General features: G+C 50.8%; 1 protein-coding gene across 11 annotated transcripts in view; it reads left to right on the top strand.

Moving 5' to 3' along the window:
- The window catches only part of ARSG (arylsulfatase G), an 82,054-nt gene that overhangs the window by 44,432 nt on the left and 17,445 nt on the right, over positions 1-20,177 (top strand). For 7 of the 11 annotated variants that reach the window (XM_037914607.2, XM_043527680.1, XM_037914604.2 and 4 more), the window contains 4 exons: positions 95-232; positions 9,581-9,777; positions 11,593-11,673; positions 15,620-15,728. In XM_037914607.2, the coding sequence (XP_037770535.1) occupies positions 95-232; positions 9,581-9,777; positions 11,593-11,673; positions 15,620-15,728 (525 nt within the window). The remainder of the gene's footprint in view (positions 1-94; positions 233-9,580; positions 9,778-11,592; positions 11,674-15,619; positions 15,729-20,177) is intronic. The other 4 variants (XM_043527682.1, XM_037914610.2, XM_043527683.1 and 1 more) reach the window with 3 other exon arrangements.

Raw genomic sequence — 20,177 nt, 5'->3', positions numbered from 1 at the left:
ATGGACCCCACTGACGTCAGGGCACAAGCAGACCTGCTTCCTTCATTCAGAAAGCCTCCCTTGTTACTAATGGAGTCTCTTGGTTTCTCTCCAGCAGCCATGGGAGAGATTGTTACACAAAGGTGGCTCTTCCTCTCTTCGAAAACATTACCATCATCCAACAGCCTGTGAACCTCACTGGCTTGGCTGCAGAGTATGCAGAAAAAGCAACTCAGTTCATCCAGCGCGCAAGGTAAGGCTGCCCCCCGAGACACCACTTTGCAGCTCTGTCTCTGCAGAGCTCGGGGCAATGTCCAAATATTGGTGGCATCCTGCTACTGCTACCAGTTACTCTATTAGCTCAAGTGGCCGAGGTCTGCGGGGTAGATCTAAACATCCTCACCCTGCTGATGGCCTGTGGAGCGGTAAGTAGGATTTCACGTGACGGCACTGCAGTTTTTGTAGTTCACGTTTTTAAAATCCTCAGAAATTGCATGCAAAAACCAACATTAATAGAAGGTTATGGTTGCCAAGTCAAGCACTCATAAGTTAGGCTATGCCCGAAATAGGATTGTCTGTGCAACCTTAATTTGATCCCCTTGTGCATGTCCATTACGATACAGTCTTTGATAACATGATCACATACTAGGGAACCCTGCCTCATTCAGTGCCCAGGATGGACAGTGCTCTGGGGCTGAATCAGGGCTGTGTAGTGAAGCACACTGTTGTGTGTAGGACCCCTGCCTCATTTGTAGCAGAAGCTGGAAGGTGTGTAGCGAATGAGACATATTGTACGAAGAGAAAAAATAGTCCCATGATTAACGCAGTTGAATGTTGCCCTGGAGAATTGGATTCTATCCCTGCCTCTGCTACAGAGTTCCTGTGTGATGCTGGGCAAGCCGCTTGCACCAGACTTTTCATAGGTGGTCACTAACCGTGTGTGCCTCATTGTATGGGTGGCAGACTTGAGAGCCTGTGAAAATAGATTGTGTAATGCATGTGAAGCACTCACATACTCTAGTGCTGAGCACCCAGGAAAAGCCCATGAGGAAATTATTAATGCTGTCTTCAGAGCAGCGTTCAGTAAATGAGCCATATGGAGCGATGAGGATAAAATAAAAATATTGGATACCTGCTCACTCTGGGAGCTCCGCCCATCCTGTGCGCGGACCGAGGCAGGGGCCCGGTGGGAAAAATAGTGTGTGACCACGTCATTAAAGACTGTATCGATATGCGTATGCACCAGGGGCTTGAGTTAGGGTTGCCCAGGCAGTCTAAATTCTGGCAGCTCCTACCTGTAGAGTCTTTGACTTTGCAACTGTAATAGTCTTTTAATAGAGTTGTTGTTACGCCTACCTTGCGGGTTTGATGGGCCTGCTTCACAGGGGAGCCCCAGCTGCTGCTGAGAGGACGCCACATGCCGGATTCTCGCTTTCCCCCGTGAGTCCCCTATCCCCCTCCCTTCGCTCCCACGTTCCCCTCCCCCCTGCCCTATTCCACCCCCCTTTCCTTCCCCACTGCCCCTTCCCACCACCCCGTCACCCCCTTCCCTCATTTCCTTTGCCCCCGCCCTTACCCAGCCCCACTGTTGCTGGCACTCTCTGTTGCACAGGAAACAGGAAGGCTCCCAGCACACAGAAGGGGAACACAACTGGCACTAGGACCAGGAGGCGCTGTTCAGCTGCCGAGTCAGCAGAGCCTGGAGCCAGCCTCCTTTAGCTGGGCAGCTCTGCGCTTGCAGAAATGGGTGGGTGGGGGAGTGGCATGTAACCCCATGCGCCCCCCCATGCCTCACCTCTGTTTGGCAGCGCAATCCCCCCCCAAAACTGCACCCCTGGTCAGCCCGCCATGCGGCATCCCTTTGCTTCTCTGCCATAGGGAAGCACAGGAATTCTCCGGCGGTGGGTGGGTGTGTGCGTTTTCTGTGGGCGCGCAGTCACGCAGAATCCTCTGTGTATAATTTCCTAGGTTTTTGAAAAAGCAAATGGCATCATGGGAAATCATATGGCTCCCTAGATGGGTAATCAGCAGGGTTAGAACCTTCAGATGCACGGCACAGACCTTTGCCACTTGAGCTAACGGACTAACCGACAGCAGCTGTAGGTTGTCCTCCTCTATGTGGCTAGCATTAACGGGGGATAGAGCACACGCTTTGCCACCTGGTTTCACAGCTGTTTGCTGCCAGCAGAGGAATAGTGGAGACTCAGGAATCTTGGGTTCAATTCCAGGTTCTGGAGGGGAGTCTGTTTAGTGGTCACAGACTTTGTCGCTCTGACCCAGCTTGACCCTTTCCACCCTCTGGTATTTCTGAGAGCAGAATTCGGCGTAGTAGTGGGAAATGAGTTTGCATTTCTGTTGCTGCTGCCAGAATAGTTGATGGTACCGGAGTTAACAGGAGTGTAGCAGTGAGAGTTTGCAGGACTGGAGTCTTAGGCCCAGCTCCCCAGAGGTATTTACGATCCTAACTCTTATTGAAATATGGGAATTAGCGACCGACGTACCTATGTGAAACTGAACCTAAGTGTGTCATCAGAGCGAGTGGACCTCCCTCTGAAAATGTACAGGGAGTGGATCTGTGGAGTAGAAAGTTTCTGTGGAGTCACTTTTCAAAGCACTCTTCAAGAGCCCAGTCCACAGTCCGTTAGACCTCCTCACTAGGACATGGCCCAGCAACAGTTAGCCTAGGTCTCCTTTTTTTCACCCCACCCCTCTGACCTCACCACCTCCCAGGCAGGTCCCACAGTCCAGTGGAGACCCTGGGCCAGGGTCACCTATATGCTCTGGCTGCTTTGGGCCACTCGAGTGATGCAAAAAAGCCTCATTTAACCAGCCAGGAGAGTTGGATTTACAGCTACTTTGAGGCCCTGGAGAGGAGTTCACTGGTGAAGATGGCCCTGGACTAAGGTGCCCTCCAGAGGAAGAGAGCTGCACTTTTGTCCTAGTTAACGGAACCCCATTCTGAGACATAGCAAAGGGTGAGAGCTGCAACAGGGGAGACTGCAGGCAGGAGACGGCTGCAGGGAGAAGGAAGCCACCAGCAGGAGTTAACCAGACTCTGTGGGAGAAGAGCAGGCATCTCCTGCATTGGGAGCCACTGATGCCGAACAGGTGGCTCCTATTCCCCCTAATTAAAGGGGCACTCCAGAAGGAGATGGGTGGGGGAGAGAGGCCAGGGGAAATGTTTATCAGGCTGGGTGAGAGAGGGGCACAGTCTATTGCTGTGTGTTTGTACTGGGGGGGTACATTGTTTGTAGAGCAGGCTCTGTGGAAAGGGAAGTTTTTAATTTGAGATGCAAAAGCCTGGTGTGATTCTCAGAGTCTGATCCAGCCCAAGCTGGGGGGGCTTCTGCAGAGCTCTGTCTGAGTTGCAGGAGAATTCCTCTTGGGAGGAGTGACAGCTCCCAGTACTAAATAGCCACCCCATATCTGCGATAAGGGCAGTTGTTTGTATCTGGTAGGACTCTGAGTGTTGAGGTGGTGGGGAAAGTGGGGCTGATGGAGCATCTTTTGAAAGGAGGCAGTGTATAGCATGTGGGCTGTGTGGACCAAGGGCAGGACCCAGCTCCTCCCCACAGTGTGGATAGAGCCTAAAACCACAGCAGGGCTAGATTCACATAGTGTTTGAGCTCTCTCCCCACTCCGGCATCTGTGCGGGGCTGGTGACAGCTGAACTGCAGGGGTCCCATGCTGCTGCCAATGTAAGTGAGCTTGGCTCAAGACCCCTCACTGAAAGGCTAAGCAGGCCCACACCCTTTACCGATCTCAGAACATACACTCAGGGCCTGATTCTCTGTTGCAATAAGGCCCCTCTGCCCTGCTTGGCTACTGTAAAGGTGCTTTAAAGATGTAAAGCAGCCCCCTGAGAATCTCCCTTCAACTGGGAGCCGGTTCCTATTGTCCATCAGTTTGTCACTGTCACTTTTACAGACAAGCTTTCTGCATGGTGTGAGGCTGGGCAGGTGCTAAGTAGTCATCAAACAGACACGGCTGCAGAGCCTAATTCAAAAGAGCACTAGCGTGCAAAGTTCAGCTGTGTGTGCCAGATCTCATCCTTCTCCCACTGAACCAAAGGGAGTCAGGCCATTGACTTCAGTCAGAGCAGGGCGTGGCCTTCTACAGGGATACTGGTGCCAGAGATTGGAAAGGGGATTTATGTCATGTGTAGCTAGCCTCTTTCTGTGCAGTGAGACCCGGAGCGTTCTGGTGCTGGTAGGATTGGCTGGCCCTGAATCTGATTCTCTTCAGACCAGATCAGCTGCTGGGGCAGGATCAAACACCCCTGAGTCAGAGCTGGAGGCCGGGGTTCCTCTGGATCCTGCCAGGGCAGTCGGAGAAAGCAAAACTGTGTTCCAGAAGCCTTGGAACTGCTGGTTGCAGTTGATCCTTCTCCACAAGCTGCCAGTTGCTCTGGGGATGCAAAAGGGGATCCTAGAACCATTCCCCGGCCCTAGAACAAACTGGCAGGGCCCTGGCATCCTGTTGTCGGGCCCAAAGACGAGCCTGTCAGTTCAGTGCTACGTCTGCCTCACTCATCAGTGACAAAGTCTGAGCCTGAACTCTGACCAGCCTCAGACTGTGTTATCTAAACCAGGGAGTGGTAGTATTGACATACCTTAAACATGTATTTTCCAGGGCAGTTTCTGCCCCCAGTTACCTCTGTGCTAATCTGTTTTTTATCTGTCACCTTGGTATCCAGCCCTCATTGCAGTCATGGCATGAGAGTAACTAGAATCTGCTACAGTACTGGTCTTGCCTTGTATCGGCACCCATTTTAGGAGCACAAATACCCCAAACTGAGGCTTGCTTGTGCACGTAGTTAACCCCCAGCTGGTTCACATGCATCAGGGCACCTGCCTACCTGTGCAAAAACATGGGTGCCCTTTGGAAGGCTTGTCCCTGAATTGCTGCCCTGATCCCATGTGACTGTTTTAGAAGCAGCTGCACTGTGCCTGGTCATACACATGCAGGGTTAACGGAAAAGCTTTTTAACCAATGTCTAGATATTTGGGGGAAATGTTTCATTATCTGCTGAGGACTGGATTAAACAGGTTGCTGTTCAGAGGCAAAGTCCAGTTTGGCTGCTGCCGCTTAACTTTTAAATAGTTTAGTTTGCTATGGTTCTTCTTTGCCTGACTCTCTCACATTGCTAGACAATGGCAGAACATTAGGTGTGTCGGCTATACTTTGTTTAGCTAGATGTGTCAAGGCTGAGCAGCTCATGACAGTGAGATTCAAATCCATCCAGGGACACAGAACCGAGGGACTGAGAGGTACAAAATCAAAGGATTTTATTCTAAAAGTCCCACCCATGAGTTATGAATTAAATATGTATTTTTTGCAGAATCCTCATGGAGTGCGGATGCAAAAGGCAGCCGGGATTCACAGCTGAGTGGACGGGGGATGAATCCGGTTATTTCTGGATTCCTTCCCCAACTCCTATTAGAAACATTGTACTTCTGCTGGTTAGGCCAGATCCAAACATGCTCCCTCATGCAAAACTCCAGTTGAAATCAGTGGGCTAAATTATTAACATTATTGTGTGTGTTGTGGTAACACCTAGAAGCCCCAGTCCTGGGTCCCATTGTGCGAGGCGCTGTACAAACACAGAACAAAATGATCTGCTCCTAAGATCTTGATTTACTTCCACCAGTATTCCCTAGATATGAAGTCAAGGGAACTGTGAACATGCTTTAGTGCTAAAAGGGTCAATAGTTTTGCGTGAAATTTTGCTGCAGTGTGGTACCTGGGTTTGCAGAGATTGCTTTTCTAGAGCCTGTCTCAAGCCATTCAGAAAACGAGGTCCTGTTGAGTAGAGTGTCCAGGTGTGGGTGTGTGAAAATGGCGGTATTCGCCTCAAATTCAATTTAGACCCCGCTCAGAGTAGCTGGCTGGGTCTGTGAAAACAATTGGCACTGAAGCAGTTAATAACACTGATACTGGAAATTGTCCTTACTTAAAGTTTCAGAGGTTGATGCCCTGTTGAAATAAAAGGGATGGTTCCCATCTTCCCCCTGAGCTATTGTTTCAGGCTCCCTGCAGACTCAGGAAAACAGTGTCCCATCACCCCACAGAAAGAAAGTGATTTTTTTCCCACACAGCAGTAATGGCTAGACACGTACATGCATATTTTAATTACAGCTACATTTTGTACAGGAATGTAATAGCCCAACAACAAAGTGCAATAGGGCGTGGCACTTTGGCTGGCTCCAGCTACGCTGTGGAATAAAAAGGCTATTCAGTGAGCTTTAGGATTGACTAATGTTTTCACTCGGTGTGGGAGACGTCCTCTAGGCCAGTGGTTCTCAAACTTTTGGACTGGTGACCCCTTTCACATAGCAAGCCTCTGAGTGCGACCCCCCCCCTTATAAATTAAAAACACTTTTTAATATATTTAACACCATTATAAACGCTGGATGCAAAGCGGGGTTTGGGGTGGAGGCTGACAGCTCGCGACCCCCCCATGTAATAACCTTGTGACCCCCTGAGGGGTCCCGACCCTCAGTTTGAGAACCCCTGCTCTAGGCAAAGGAAGGAAACATAGGCCGCAGGGTGGAAACATGCTCTGCTGGAGTCATGGTAGCATCTTAAATCTTTTAAAATTTGATCAGGCTCTGGTTCGGCAACAGAGGCACAGACTTGCAGGGCTGGGAATTAGCGAGGCATACTGCAGTGTCCTTCGGTGACTTCCAGCCCTTTGTTTGACGTGTGCGCGCGCGCGCACACACGCGTCACTGGGATGACCCAGTTCCTCCCGATCACTTGTCATCCCGCCCTTCCCTTCACAGGCCCCTGAGGAAGAGCGGGCCTCTTTTGAGGAGATAAATATAACCTGTAAACAAGAAAACAGGATGTGTCCACTGGTGATTGAAAAACAAACGTCAAGGGGGGACGATCAGCAGCCCTCCGGTTTGTTTGATAACAAGATTCTCCTCTAAACATGCCTTGTGAAAAGTTGAATGCATGCGGTTTGCAGCTCTGAGACACCACTGTCCTGCTGACGTTGTTGTTTCCCTCTGTGTTTTAATCCTGTAAAATTACTTCCTGATACAGCGGGGTCCGGATCTTACCTTGGTTTTCTGCAGGGGAATGAAAACAAAGGGAAACACAGTAGATTGCAAAGCACTTGGCAGTCCCAGTCGTACACATGGGAAACTGAGGCACAGAGAAGCCAATGACTTGCTTATGGTCATACAGGGTGTCTGGGGTGGTGCAGGAAGTTGAACCTGGGGCTCCCAAGTCTTAAGCTCTTGGCCTAACCTCATTATCATCCTCCTCCTCAGATGGCCCCAGAATCTCTTGAAAGGAAGGAGAGTTGAGCCTCCCTCCAAAACTCTGTAATTCCCCTTACCCTTAACTCTGCAGTCATGGGGTCTGGTGGGGTTGGGGGGCAGAGCCGTGGGAATTCTTGCTGAAGTCGAGATTACAGAACAGAATGGCAGGACTGACCATTTGAGGGAAAACTCCCACCATCACCCTAGCATGGTACAGTTCCACCAAGTGGGGGCGCTAGTTTGCAGAGTCAGCCCCCAGAGCAGAGTAAGAGGACGTGGTGGTAGAAACAGCAGTGCCTAGCCTAGGCTAGCACTCCTGCGCTAGCTAATGGAGAGAGAGCTCCTGGATCTGCAGCCAGAGACTTCCCTCAGATTGTCTGCGCTGGCAAGGCCCTAAGTGTGGCCCCTTTGGGTCAGGTTTGTGGCATGTTGACAGGGGGAGGGTGGAGGAAGCTTGCATTGCGGCTGCTGAACCTGTTCTGCGGATCGCTGGGGGACTGCAGGCAGCCAGGAAGGAGAGACTAGGCCTGGAAGGCAGCCAAGCTGTGAGTGCATCTGACTGCCAAGAAATGAGCTTAGGAAGTGAAATCGGGGCAAGGAAACAGCCCCCGCGCTCCCGGGTTCCTCAGGCGGGGCCAGGAGCGGTGGTGGATGCAGCGGGCGCTTAGCAACTGGGGGAAAAGCAAATAAAATTCTGGGATGCATGAACAGCGCCAGGGAAAAACTGACTCTCGCCCAGTGACAGGAAAGAATGAGGCTTTGGGACTTCGTGCAGCTGCTCGACTCCAGGGCAGGTGCCGAGGCTGCTTGAACCCACCTGGGAGGCAGGTTTGCTGGCCTCTTCCTTGTGCTTCGCCTCTCACATAGATTTTATCTGCAGAAAAGCCAATGACACTCTCCATCCCTCCCCCTCCCTGTCTGCTCCTGTTGAGGGTGGGAGGGCAGGCGGGGCTGATCCAGCCAGGGCCAGAACCCGGCTTCGGAGGCATGCACAGTGAATCCAGGTGTGCAGCCCCCTGCTACACCGTCCCAGCGGCAGGAATGGCCAGTGCAGAAAGGTGGGTGAGGTCAACCCTCTGCCCGGGCCCTGTTTGGGAATCCAACGCTGCTGTCTGCGCTAGGCTGCCTCAGTCTGTGTGTCGAAGTTTGGGGCTTTGCTTGGGCCCTGCCCCACGGCATGAGAGAGAGTCTGCTTCCACTCCATGCACCCATACAGGGCTGGGTGCTCGCCAGCCCTTAGAAACAGGTCCCCTTCCTGGGCTTCACTGCCTGCCATGTTTATTACTGCGCTGATCGTAGCTTGCACTTGCTCTGATTATTGACCCTAGGAGAGCGGGGGAGATTTGCGGGCCTGGAGTGTGAAGTACCTGACTGGGTGACTTTGGACTTACTGTAATTTGCCTTGAACGGCCTTTGGACCAAAGGGCTGGAGAGGAAGAGGGAGAGATCAGAAAGAGACGCTGCCTAGGGTAGCATGTGTACTAAACCTGAGGCACAGAGACCCCCTGTATCAAATCCCCTATCTTGTTTGCTCATTCCTGCAGAGGAGGGGCTTCTGCCTGGAACAGGGATGCAGGGCTGGGTTCATCTGGACCTTTCCTTTGCTTCTGAGTGGTGTTGGGTTTGCTCTCTCAGGAGGCTGTAACCAAAAATCATGGAGGGACAGAGCCTGTTTGCTTGCCTCATGTGACTCCTCCTGTTAGCCCCCAGCTCCCTGTCCTGTGCTCCAAGAACTTCTCCTCCCTTGCAGGGAGCCCAGCACCGCCGTGCCCTGGCGCAGGCTGGATTCCCAGCCCGGAGCTCTCTCCTCCCAAGCTGCAGGTGCTGAGAGTCCTGCGAGCAAGGTGCCGAGCCCCAGGATGAGGGGCTGTGCGTGGTAGAAAGGGGTAAGAGTGTCGTCTTTGATTGGCCACAGCAGGTTCTGTCTAACCTTCCTCAGCTGCGAGAACAGAGGCCTATGAGGTGAAGCCACAAGGCTCCAGCTGAGTTCAGGGCCCCTTGGCGCTGTACAAACCCGGAGTGAGAGGGAGCTCACAATGTTAATAGATAAGGCAGGTGGATGGTGGGAGGGGGAATGGAGGTACCAAGTGGTGAAGTGACTTGCGCAAGGGTCCCCGGTGTATCTTTGACAGAGCCAGAGTAGGCCCCAGGTCTCCTGGGTCCCAGTGCAGTGTCTTACCCACGGGTGGCCTTCTGTAAAAGTTCCTTCTGCATTAGAGATTGTGGAAAACCTTTCCCCCTGCCCTGCCCTGCGTGCCCAGGCTCTGCACTCTCCCCACACCTTTCTCATAACCAGCGTGCTAAACACACTTCCTGTGTTTCCCGTCTAGTGAAAGCGGACGCCCCTTCTTCCTATACCTAGCGCTGGCCCATATGCACGTGCCCTTGGTCCTCGCTCAGCCTCCCTCCAGCTCCTCATTCCCTGGGCCATACCGAGCCAGCCTGAGGGAGATGGATGCCCTGGTGGGACGGATAAAGGACAAAGTTGACGGCTGCGGGAAGGAAAACACATTCCTTTGGTTCACAGGTGAAGCAATAAAACCAGCTGCAGTAACAGCAGATCATCTCGATAACTGACATTTACGTACTGCTGGGATCCGCAGGCAAGGCGAGGGCTGAAGGAGAAAGGGGTGAAGGGCATCCACGTGCAAATGGGAAGCTGTCTTAGGGACAGCCCTCGCATTGTGTTAGGGGCTGAAGTGGGGCTTAATTTGGGGGGTGGGGACTTGTTCACGGCCTCTGCACAGGGGAGTGGATTTCATCCTCCATGAACTCTGTTCCTTTGTATTCATCTGCGTTAAACAGTATTAAAGCCACAGGCCAAGCTCTGCTCTCAGTTATTCTGGTGTGAACTGGGAGCTGCGGCACCAGTGTAACTGAGAGCAGGATCTCTGCTGGTCTTGTTTCTTCCATTCCTGTTAGCCTGCCTGTCTCACGTTCCCCTGCCATCTTTGTTGAGTCCCCTTCCCCGGCCCTTCTGTAGAGCAAGGAGAACCAGCATGGGAAAGCCCCATGTAATCCAAAATATCGGGGAGGAACAACAGGGGTGGGGAATAAACCTCTCCTGGCCAAGTGGAGTTCCAGGGAGATGGGGAGCAATAGGCAAGAGGAGCTGCGGGCACAATATGGACTGAGGAGGTTTGGTCAGTTGCGTGCCCAGAGCGATACTCAAAGCTGGATTGTTGAAAATGCTGATTGGTGCCTGGCCTCAGGTGAGACCCAGCAGACACCACTGAGAGCGACACGGTTACTCTGAGAAACTGGCTTTCAGGCCCATCCTGAAACTTGGGGGACTGCTCTTCCCCTTGAAATTGGAGGGGTGCAGGGAATGGAGGCTGGGATCCCCAGAGCGTGTCCTCTGGATTCTCCTGTTGGTCAGGCCCTGCCTGAAGTGCTGGTCCGCTGGCACTCAGATACCGTGCAGATGGGGGGCAGTAAATTTGCCTGGATAGGTCAGATTCACCCACCTTGGGGTGTTGCTAGGGAGGCTGAACTCCCCCACCGGCTTTATAGGCAGGGTTTGGGCCTCACAGGGCCGTGCTGCTCTGTCAGACTCAGCAACGATCCCTTCTGTCAGGCAACTTGTTTTCCAACCGCCTCCCCACCCCCCACCCTCCCCAAGCTGCCCCACTTCAGGCGGGCGGATGAACCTGGACATCCGTGTCTACAAATTAAACCTCAAATCCCCGTTAATTAAAAAACCCAAATCCGCTCTTGCTGAGATGCCTCCCTAATGAGGATGTCTTGCTTCACTGCCATTCCGATGACAGGAACAGCTCTGCGGCTCATTAACGCCAAATTGCTATTGTCCTCCCCCCTCTCCCCCACCCTTAGACTCAGTCTCCTGAGTGGAAGTTCAGCCCCCTTGAGAAAACATGGTCCTGTTATTTGGAAATAACCTCCATTGTCAGCCATTCAGTCAGTCCTCACTCAAGCGCCTGCCGAGGTGAAAAGCCATCAGGTGCTGGAGAGGAGGAAAGCAGGGGATTGGTTGCCTCTTTAAAGGGTGTATGAGCTTCCCCATGGGGAGCAAATATCATCCGCAGCAGCTCCCCACTTACCCTTAAACATCAGGGGGCTCTGTCTGGAGCACCCTCGATTGAGAGAAGCCACCAGACAATCTGCTCCGTGGAAGCTGTGTGAGATTGGGCCACTCTCACTCAGTTTCCCAGGTGGAAATCAGAGTAACACTTCATTTTGATGGAACTGATCTGAGTTTTTGCTCTAGGGATGGAAGCTGGCTTCTCTCCCATGGCCTTCATGGTCTGACTCGTTCGCTGTGTTTCAGTCCAACTTGTCTGTCTCTGGCTGTTACTCACCAAGATGTTTCTCTCTCCTCCAGGAGACAATGGCCCTTGGGCTCAGAAGTGCGAGCTTGCAGGGAACGTGGGCCCATTCTCCGGGGCATGGCAAAGGCAACGAGGTAACCGATAAGGCTGCTTGCGAGGCTGTTAGCATCTTGGTAGCCATCACATGTGACCAGCTGGGAGCGGGGAGGGACCTGCTCCTGGAAAGCCCTTGTTCAAATCTGGCCACCAAGCAGAAGGGAGGGATAGGATACTTCCCTGCCTCTGGCAGAGTTCACTCCCAGCTGTCTGGCTACTGCTGCACCATCTCTGCCATGGATTGATTTACCTGCGGAGCTCCAATTTCTGAAGAGCAATTTTCTTGCCTTTAGAATGGACCAGCTAGTACGAAATGGCAGGTGTTTCCCCAAAATGTCATGGGGCATCAGGCTGAATTAAGGCAATCCGGGGACCTGGACACACATGCCCATGGAGCTTCCTGGCCCCTCCCCCATGCCATGGCCCTACCACTTCTTATGGAAGCAGCAATCTTAAGATGACTGGAGAAGTTTGCACCTCTTGGAGCTATTGTCTTAGGCTGTCTGCAGACTCAGGCAGATATTGTTCACACATGGCTCACACTTCAAGCTTTTCTCTTATTGCACAATAGTTACAAACATAATTTTTTAACTGACAGTCCCTGGTTCTGGACCTATAGTGTCATATACTCTAGCTTCTAGATACATATAAAACTATAATCTGGCCCTGACGAGAGATGCATATACAAGGACTTCAAGCCCACCCAGCTCTTGAGGTAACCCAACGGAGACCTGTGCTCTGACTATGCTGAGAATTATTTAGAGCTTGGCTTTTATTGTCCTGGAGGTGCTGAGCTCCCCCTGACTTCTGTAGGGGCTAGGGGTGCTCTGTGTTTCTAGAAATCAGGCATGTAAGTGTGTGTCATTGTAAGCCCTCAAATCTAACTGTACAGAGGTGGGGTTTTAGTGTTCGCTGTCTCCGGGGGAGCCATCTGTGTGGTGGCTTTGATTATTTACACAGAAGCTGCCAAAAGTCTCCAGCATGACTCAGGTGTTTCCCGCTTCTGCTTGTGTTACGCACTGTGAACGTGTGTCGGGTTACATTTCCCCATTTGCTCCAGGACGGAAGGGGAGGGGGCAGCGGAGTGAGGCAACATCTCTTTCCTCATCTGTTTCCTGACATCTTCCAAATATAGTAGAGGCCCGGCGGAAACTGCTGTGGGATTCTGAGAAAAGGCTGCTGTGGGCCTGGCCAGCCAAACAAGGGGCACTCCCTGTTCCTTGCATCTTTTTGCAATTCTTGCTTGGTAATTTTTTATCACTTTTTTTTCCTCTCTCCGTCTCCACCTCCCAAAAATCAGCAAATTGGGATTGTATTTCTCTCTTCTTACCTAATAAAAAAATAAATCTTTAGCAACAGCCCAACACACCTATGAGCAACCAAGCCTACGATAATAGGTAGCCTGGCACCCACTAGCAACCCTATAATAACAAACCGGGGCTAGCAACCCACTGCTCACAGACAACCCTACAGACCAGACCTCACAGAAAGGGGAGAAATTCCATAAGGATATAGAAACGCCTGTCAGGAGCAGTGATTTTTAAAATCCCTCTAGGTTCCTTCTTAAACTGGATGCAAAAAAGGAATATTTATAGATATTTCAAAGTGAGAAAAGTGCCGATGTGACTCTAATATCTTTGTTTGTTCTATAGCATCTCAGTCCTATAGGTGCTGATCTCTCTTCTATTGCCTCAGGTCTCTTTTGGGTTCTTATGGACGTGGTTTGCCTATCCTGACATCCCCAGAGCATGTGATCTGTCTGCCTGTTTTAGACTGCCGCCCATCACTGTCATACCTGAGACCCTTCAACATAAAATCAAAAGCAATAGTGAAGTGCCTGTTGGACTTCATGATGTCTCTGCTACTTCTCCCTTTTTGGGATCAAATCACTGCTTGGGAGAGGGTGTTTGGGATTTTTTGGGTAGAGGTGTAGGGGAACAAGGGAGGCTGTCAGTGTGGTGAGTGTCGTTCCTGTGGTGACAAGGCTTTTTAAATGGGTTGGGTGAGGCCTGAAACTAGCTGGCAAGTTTACAAAAGAGCACGACAGTGCAGCTACTCTGATCTGGAGCCTGGAGTAACTTGGCACCCAGATCTATGGGTTCTCAGTCACTAGATGAGCCTCTCCATGAGCTCTGCACAGCAGAATAAAAGATTTCCCTCTTCCCTTCAGCAGCCCCCAACCCCTTGGGGAAACTGTCTCCCTGTCTCTGGCTGGGTGGGCCCTTAGCTGTTACACCCGAACCCCTGGAAGGGCTGGTACTGCATTGGAACCCTGATGTCTCCATGGCGATGCACCTGACGCATGAGATGGTGCTGGAGGTGTGTTGAATTTGCTAAGGAAGGAAGCAGCGGACCCACCATCACCCCTCCCAGGCATGTGGGGACGGTGTCCCCCTTGCACGGTTCCCCCTGTTTTGTACCTCGCCTGGGAGTCGCACTGAAAGGGGGAGCAGTGCTGTCTCCCCGCTGGAAACATCCTAGTTTTTGGCCTATCAGTGGGATGGATTTGTTATTACTTGCAAGGGAATGTTCTGTTCTGTCTGGTGTCAAGTTTTTGTGGAAAGCCTTGACCTCTGTGATTGGATGGCATCACACAATTGTGCAACCTTTATCACTGAGAAAAATCCATGTGGATTTGTTTCTTTTGTTTTGCTTCAGCGTAGTGTTTACTACTGCAAATGTCACCCTGAACCTGTCAAAAGGCTGCTCTGGCTTCCTGTGTAAGTAAAGCCATCACAGTATGTGGTATGGGTAGCACAGCTAGTAAATATTCCTTTGACTCTCTCCTGCTGCCTGCTATGACTCATTACAGGTTTGTGTACAAATCACTTGAACTTACTGTGTCTCAGTTAACCCAGCTGTAACTTGGTACAAGCGAACCGTTATTTAAAAAGCACAAGGGCCTCTTTTTATTTGGACTATGGAGGGTCAAATTAAAGATCTGTTACAGAGGCTGATTTAAGCAATAGATTACTGTAAATGCCGCAGTTAATTCTGCAATTTCGTATTTGAGTTCTTTCAGAACTCTTGGGTGATACCATCTGGTCCTGGTGACTTATCTAGGCTAGTGCTCTAGCCACTGGACTATATTTCCTCCCTTGCTAGAGGTAGACCCAGGTTTGTTGGGAAATGAACTAGTGGGTAGTTCAGAGTAGGGGAAATTGTTTGTGATGTGGTCAGAAGGGATTTAGTTTTAAGTTGCAGGTATGTGTTTGTATGTATACGTCAGCAATCTGGAGGGTGCAGCTTCCATATACTGGAGTTGTTTCCAGTTGGTACTGTATGAACACATGCATGTACACCCCGCTCCCCCTCTACCCCCATAGCCAGCCTCTGAGGCCTGCACATAGAAACAAAACCGAATCAGCAGTACCCGCAAGCTAAACATTTCTCTGAGTGTTAGGTTCTCGCACAACATCAAAGGCTTATGGAAATAGTGTCACCCCAGCTACGTGTCTTGTGAAATCAGCTCTGCAATTTTTCCATTTCTCATCAAAACAGATGAGAAGTAAAAGGTACCACTGTTAGGAATTTTAGTCTGGAATGAACCTCCGGGTCTTCGAGTCCATTTTCCTACCCAAAACCTTTGTTAGAAAGGGTGAAAGTGGGAAATCCAGCTAACTTTTCTCTCTCTTCCGTCTCTGAAAAAAGAACTCTGTAACCTTTTTAACCCCCCCCCAAATGTTGGAAGGACTCAAAATGTACAGGGTTTAAGCCATGCATGGGTCTGGTACTGGCCCAGGGTGAATTTCATCCTAAAGAAACTGGGGGGCTGGGAGGAAGTTACTCGTTGAATTCACTTTGCTGCAGGATTTTTTTGTTTCCTGACCTAGCTTCACATTTCTGATGCAATCCTCCTCCTTTGTCATTTGTTTAGTATCCGTGGCGCTGAATAATTCCTTTACTTTATATCAGGAGAGGTTTCGGTTAACCTAAAGCTCCTGTGCAGAAGGGCCGCTGTGAGTATACCTGTCTGTCTTCCAGGTGGGAGTGCAGCCAAGCAAACGACCTGGGAAGGGGGACATCGTGTTCCGGCGCTGGCTTATTGGCCTGGCAGGATCCCTGCCAATGTGTCAAGCGTTGCACTGTTGAGGTAGGAGGACAAAACTTTTTTGTTTTCCCTAGGTGAGGTCTAATGAGCTAAGCACAGGACTGGGAGCCTGCGTTAGAAGGTCTGGATCTTACATAGTCTTTCTCCCAAGCAGGTAATGTGCTCTCAGGGCATGAGTTAAACTGCTGGCATTTCTGCTTTAAACACTGGGAAGCAAACCACGATCTGTCGGCTTGGTCCTGACAGATGAGCCTTTGCTCAATGGCTCAGAAGGAGGTAGAGGAAAATCCAGGATCGCTGCCAGTGTGCCTGGGGGGAGGGAGGGTGTTCCTGCCTGACCTCAAGCTGGGCTGTGGATAAAACCGGAGTGAAGGACTGCTTCTCGTGTGTATCGTGCAGCATTGGTGGAATCCAAGTCTTTGTCCTTCTCTTATTGAGGGCCAGCCCAGTGAACCCTGCCAGGACAGCCTGAGGCAAAACATTCCAAAGATTAATCCTCCTTGCAGGGAAGAAAGGAATTGTGATTATACACAAAAGCTCTGCTCCAGCTGATGAGAGCAACTGTTTGCACAGCCTGGTCCCCTGTCACGGAGTGGGGTGGGGAAGGGATAGCCAGGACTGGATGCTCTAGGAAAGAGTGTAAAGCCCACATTGCAGCTCTGAGTGGTGAAGAGAAAGGCTGTGGATTACCTGCTGCTTTTAGGTCTACCAGACCCAGTCCAGCAGGTTTGACAGCGATAACTCCAGGAAGCTGCCAGAGTTTCAGAGCGCACAGCTGTGGCTGGACTAGAGAAGGAGAGGGCTGAAGGGCACTTGCAGGCTCTCAGAAATACCCAGTTCCAGATTTTTGTTGTTGTTAAAGATGAAATTCTCCAGTCCCGCACAGCCCCAGGGGCGGGAAATCCAGCCTTATGTACTGTCCTGTGAAACGCACTCACCATGCTGGGGGCAGCAAACGGCACTACAGTGCAGCTACTCTGGTCTGGAGCCTGGGGTAATTTGGCACCCAGATCTATGGGTTCTCGGTCACTAGATTGACATGAGCCCAGATCCATAGAGCCCTGTGCGGATACAAGATTCGTATCCGCATCTGAGCCGCAGTCTGCAAACATGGTCCGCGGGTATCTGTGGACCTAAAGCAGATATCCGCAGATTTGCAGGGCTCTACAGGTCTAGTGCCTCTAGCTTGGCCTGCGTCCAGTTATCCCCTCTGCACTGACGGGGAGTCAGTCTTGGACAAGGAAATCTAAAGACAACAAACTCCAAGGAGGTTTAAATAACTAACTTCAAGTGTGTGACACAGACCAACAAAAGGCAGGATGTTGCAAGTGAAGGGCTGACGGCTTGTCTTTAGGGAACTCCACTCACTGGCCACATCCGGTGGAGACGCACATGGTGGTGACGTAAATAATACCTCAATAAATGGGCATTAGTGAATGTCAATCACACACTGGGGGCAAAGGGCAGGGCAGTTGTAGGAAAAGTGGGAGTATATACGATGATGTGGAACAAAGTGGATCCCTGGTATTTTGTAACCAGTCGAACAGATACGGTAAAGGGCCAAGTTATCCCAAGGCTGTGGGGTTTTATACCAGACGTTCATGCCAGTTAAAGGCACTCCATTGGGAGCCTTGGGGACTGAAGGTATAGTAGAGACCACAGCAGTGCCAGTTTTCTCCCCCTTCATAGGAGAGATTTTCCCTAGGGGTGACAGGAGAGTTTGATTTCTCAGGCTCTCTTATTTGCAGGCGCCTCTGGCTGGACTGCCAACAAGGACACTGATTTGTGTCTCACAGAGTGCGGGACACGGCAGTCAGGTAGGGACTGAGACCACCAGGTGGATATGAGTGGGTGATAATCTTTGTCATTACCAGTCAGTACTGTGACCTGCCTGTGAGGCTCTCTGCCTGACACTCGCCCTCAAAACAGTGCAGGTTGTTTGCTGTCCAGATTTCTTTTTCCCTATGACAGGACAGCAATGGACCCTAGCCTGTCCTCTGATCCCTCAATAGCTTGTTTTGGAAGCAGCCTTTCTTACAGAATCTGATCCAGATATTTTCACAGAAAGGTCATCTTTGTCTTCCCAGTGCTGCAGGGTATTTCTCTTTGCTGTCATTAAACCAATAGGAATCCACCTCCAGGAAATCTGGCAGAGATCGAGCACTGTTATTGGCTGAATTGCCGATGTGTCCTCTCTCAAGTTAGAGAGGTCGTGTGGCCTGCTGTTCTGAACTTGTGCCCCAGCATGACCACTGGCTCACCCAGGGGCCTGGGCCCGCACCCAGAGGCAGTCTTTTCCAGTTTGAGGCCTCTGCTCTTAGGTGCCTCTCTAGGTACTTATGGGTCATCCAAATGCATGGTAAACACTAATGGATATTATTCTCACTCGCCCCTGTGAGGAACGGCTGGGCTGTTCTCCCCACTGTACAGAGGGGAAACTGAGGCCCAGAGAGACTAAGTAACTTGCCCAAGGTCACAGAGGAAGTCTGTGAGTAAGCCAGGAATTGAATTGGTGTCTCCTGAGTCCCAGTCCAGGCAACTGTAAAACCCCCGGCAGATGCAAAGCTGTTGTGTCCGGGACTTTTACTCTCTCATGACTGCAGGAGCCCAAGGGTAGGGGGCCTGGTGTGGCACTTCTACCATGGCCCAGAGGGACTCTTGCAATCAGGGTGGAAATTACCAGCCCAAGTGGCTAATCTGACCTGTGCTGCAGGCTGAGCTGACACCTGCCAGGCCCAGGATAGGGTTCTCACCAGCTACACTCCCCATCGGTCCCTGTGCCCACCCGAGATTGGTGCAGGAATTAACTCTCCTCCCCTGGGCCTTATACTGAGACGTAGTTACTCCAGCTGGAGATGTGGGTGCTTTGAACATCTGAAAACCAGGCACTCAGTGTCTCAGGCTGATGAATCTGAGCTGGGCATTCAGAATTAGTGGATGCTTTTGGAAATGTTGGCCTCAGTCCTTCTTCGCCTCCATTTCACCCCCTGTTAAGTGAGAATGATAAACCTTCTCCATTGCACAGAGGTGTGGCCAAGATTCATTAGCTAACGTCTGTGCAGCATGCCACGCATTGCTGTCCCCTGCACTGGCAAGGGCATGGTCCCAAGGACTGTCCGGATGGGTCTTTCCCTTCTCTAGTCCTGTGATCCCAACTGGCATTGGAGAGCATAGGTGCTACCTGAAATGATCACCTTGAAGGAGGGGAAGATGCAACACGCCAAGTCCAGGAAATGCAAGCAGCTGGCTGCAATGTGAAAGAGGCACGCCTGTATATTAGCTTGGCTGCACTCCAGTCTCTCGGTCAGGGATGCTAATGCAATCAGCACTACATGGTGCCGGGAAAGATTGTTGGGAGAACATCCTGGCTGGGAGGAGATGGAGCGTTCCTGTGGAGTTGTGAACGATGGATCTGAGTGCAGGAGGAAGGTGCACGAGGTGAAATCTCCACCCTCAATTAAAGCAGTCAAGGTAAAGGCTTTGCTCCCATTAGGGAAGAAGCCAAGCAGCATTTTTATGTGACTGGGAAACCTCTCTGTGGATGAAGGTTGCCCCTCACCCTCAAAGGATGGTGATACAGAAGGCCATTGTGGAGTGAGGTTTGGAGGCCCATGTGGAGTGTAATCTCTTAAAGGCCTGATCCTGCAGCAGAATTCTGCATGCAGAGAGCTCCCATTTATATATGGGCACTTTGCTTGCATAAGCCTGGCAGGATCGGACTCTTTATGGATTATGCTGTAGAAGCTCCTTCAGATTCATTGGGCCGGCTTCAGAATGCCCTGCACTGATTCTGTACTCTGTGCGGCTATCCTGGGGAGAGCAGTGCTAAGCGAGGCTTGAAGGAAGTCTAGGTCAGTGGACAGCAAGGCACAGAGCCATGGACAGCAAGTCAGAACTGAACAGAAACATGCTGATGCACTCTATATTCTTTTACACACACACTGTCGTCCTGTGTGCCAGTGCAAACATGCAGCTACTAGCTTGTTTCCACTGAAATCTGCCATGGCTGACTGTTTTGCTTAATGAAAAGGAGTACTTGTGGCACCTTAGAGACTAACCAATTTATTTGAGCATAAGCTTTCGTGAGCTACAGCTCACTTCATCGGATCCATACTGTGGAAAATACAGAAGATGTTTTTATACACACAAACCATGAAAAAATGGGTGTTTATCACTACAAAAGGTTTTCTCTCCCCCCACCCCACTCTCCTGCTGGTAATAGCTTATCTAAAGTGATCACTCTCCTTACAAATACATCTTCTGTATTTTCCACAGTATGCATCCGATGAAGTGAGCTGTAGCTCATGAAAGCTTATGCTCAAATAAATTGGTTAGTCTCTAAGGTGCCACAAGTCCTCCTTTTCTTTTTGCGAATACAGACTAACACGGCTGCTATTCTGAAACCTGTTTTGCTTAATGAAATTTAACTAGTAGAGCCTGCCATGACTTTACCATTCTCCTCACTAGTCAAAAGTAGGGCCTTGAAGTAGG

The sequence above is a fragment of the Chelonia mydas genome, chromosome 14, assembly GCF_015237465.2.
Source record: "Chelonia mydas isolate rCheMyd1 chromosome 14, rCheMyd1.pri.v2, whole genome shotgun sequence".
Lineage (NCBI taxonomy): Eukaryota > Metazoa > Chordata > Testudines > Cheloniidae > Chelonia > Chelonia mydas.
Note: the sequence above shows the minus strand (reverse complement) of the source record. Positions and strands in the feature narration are given on the sequence as shown.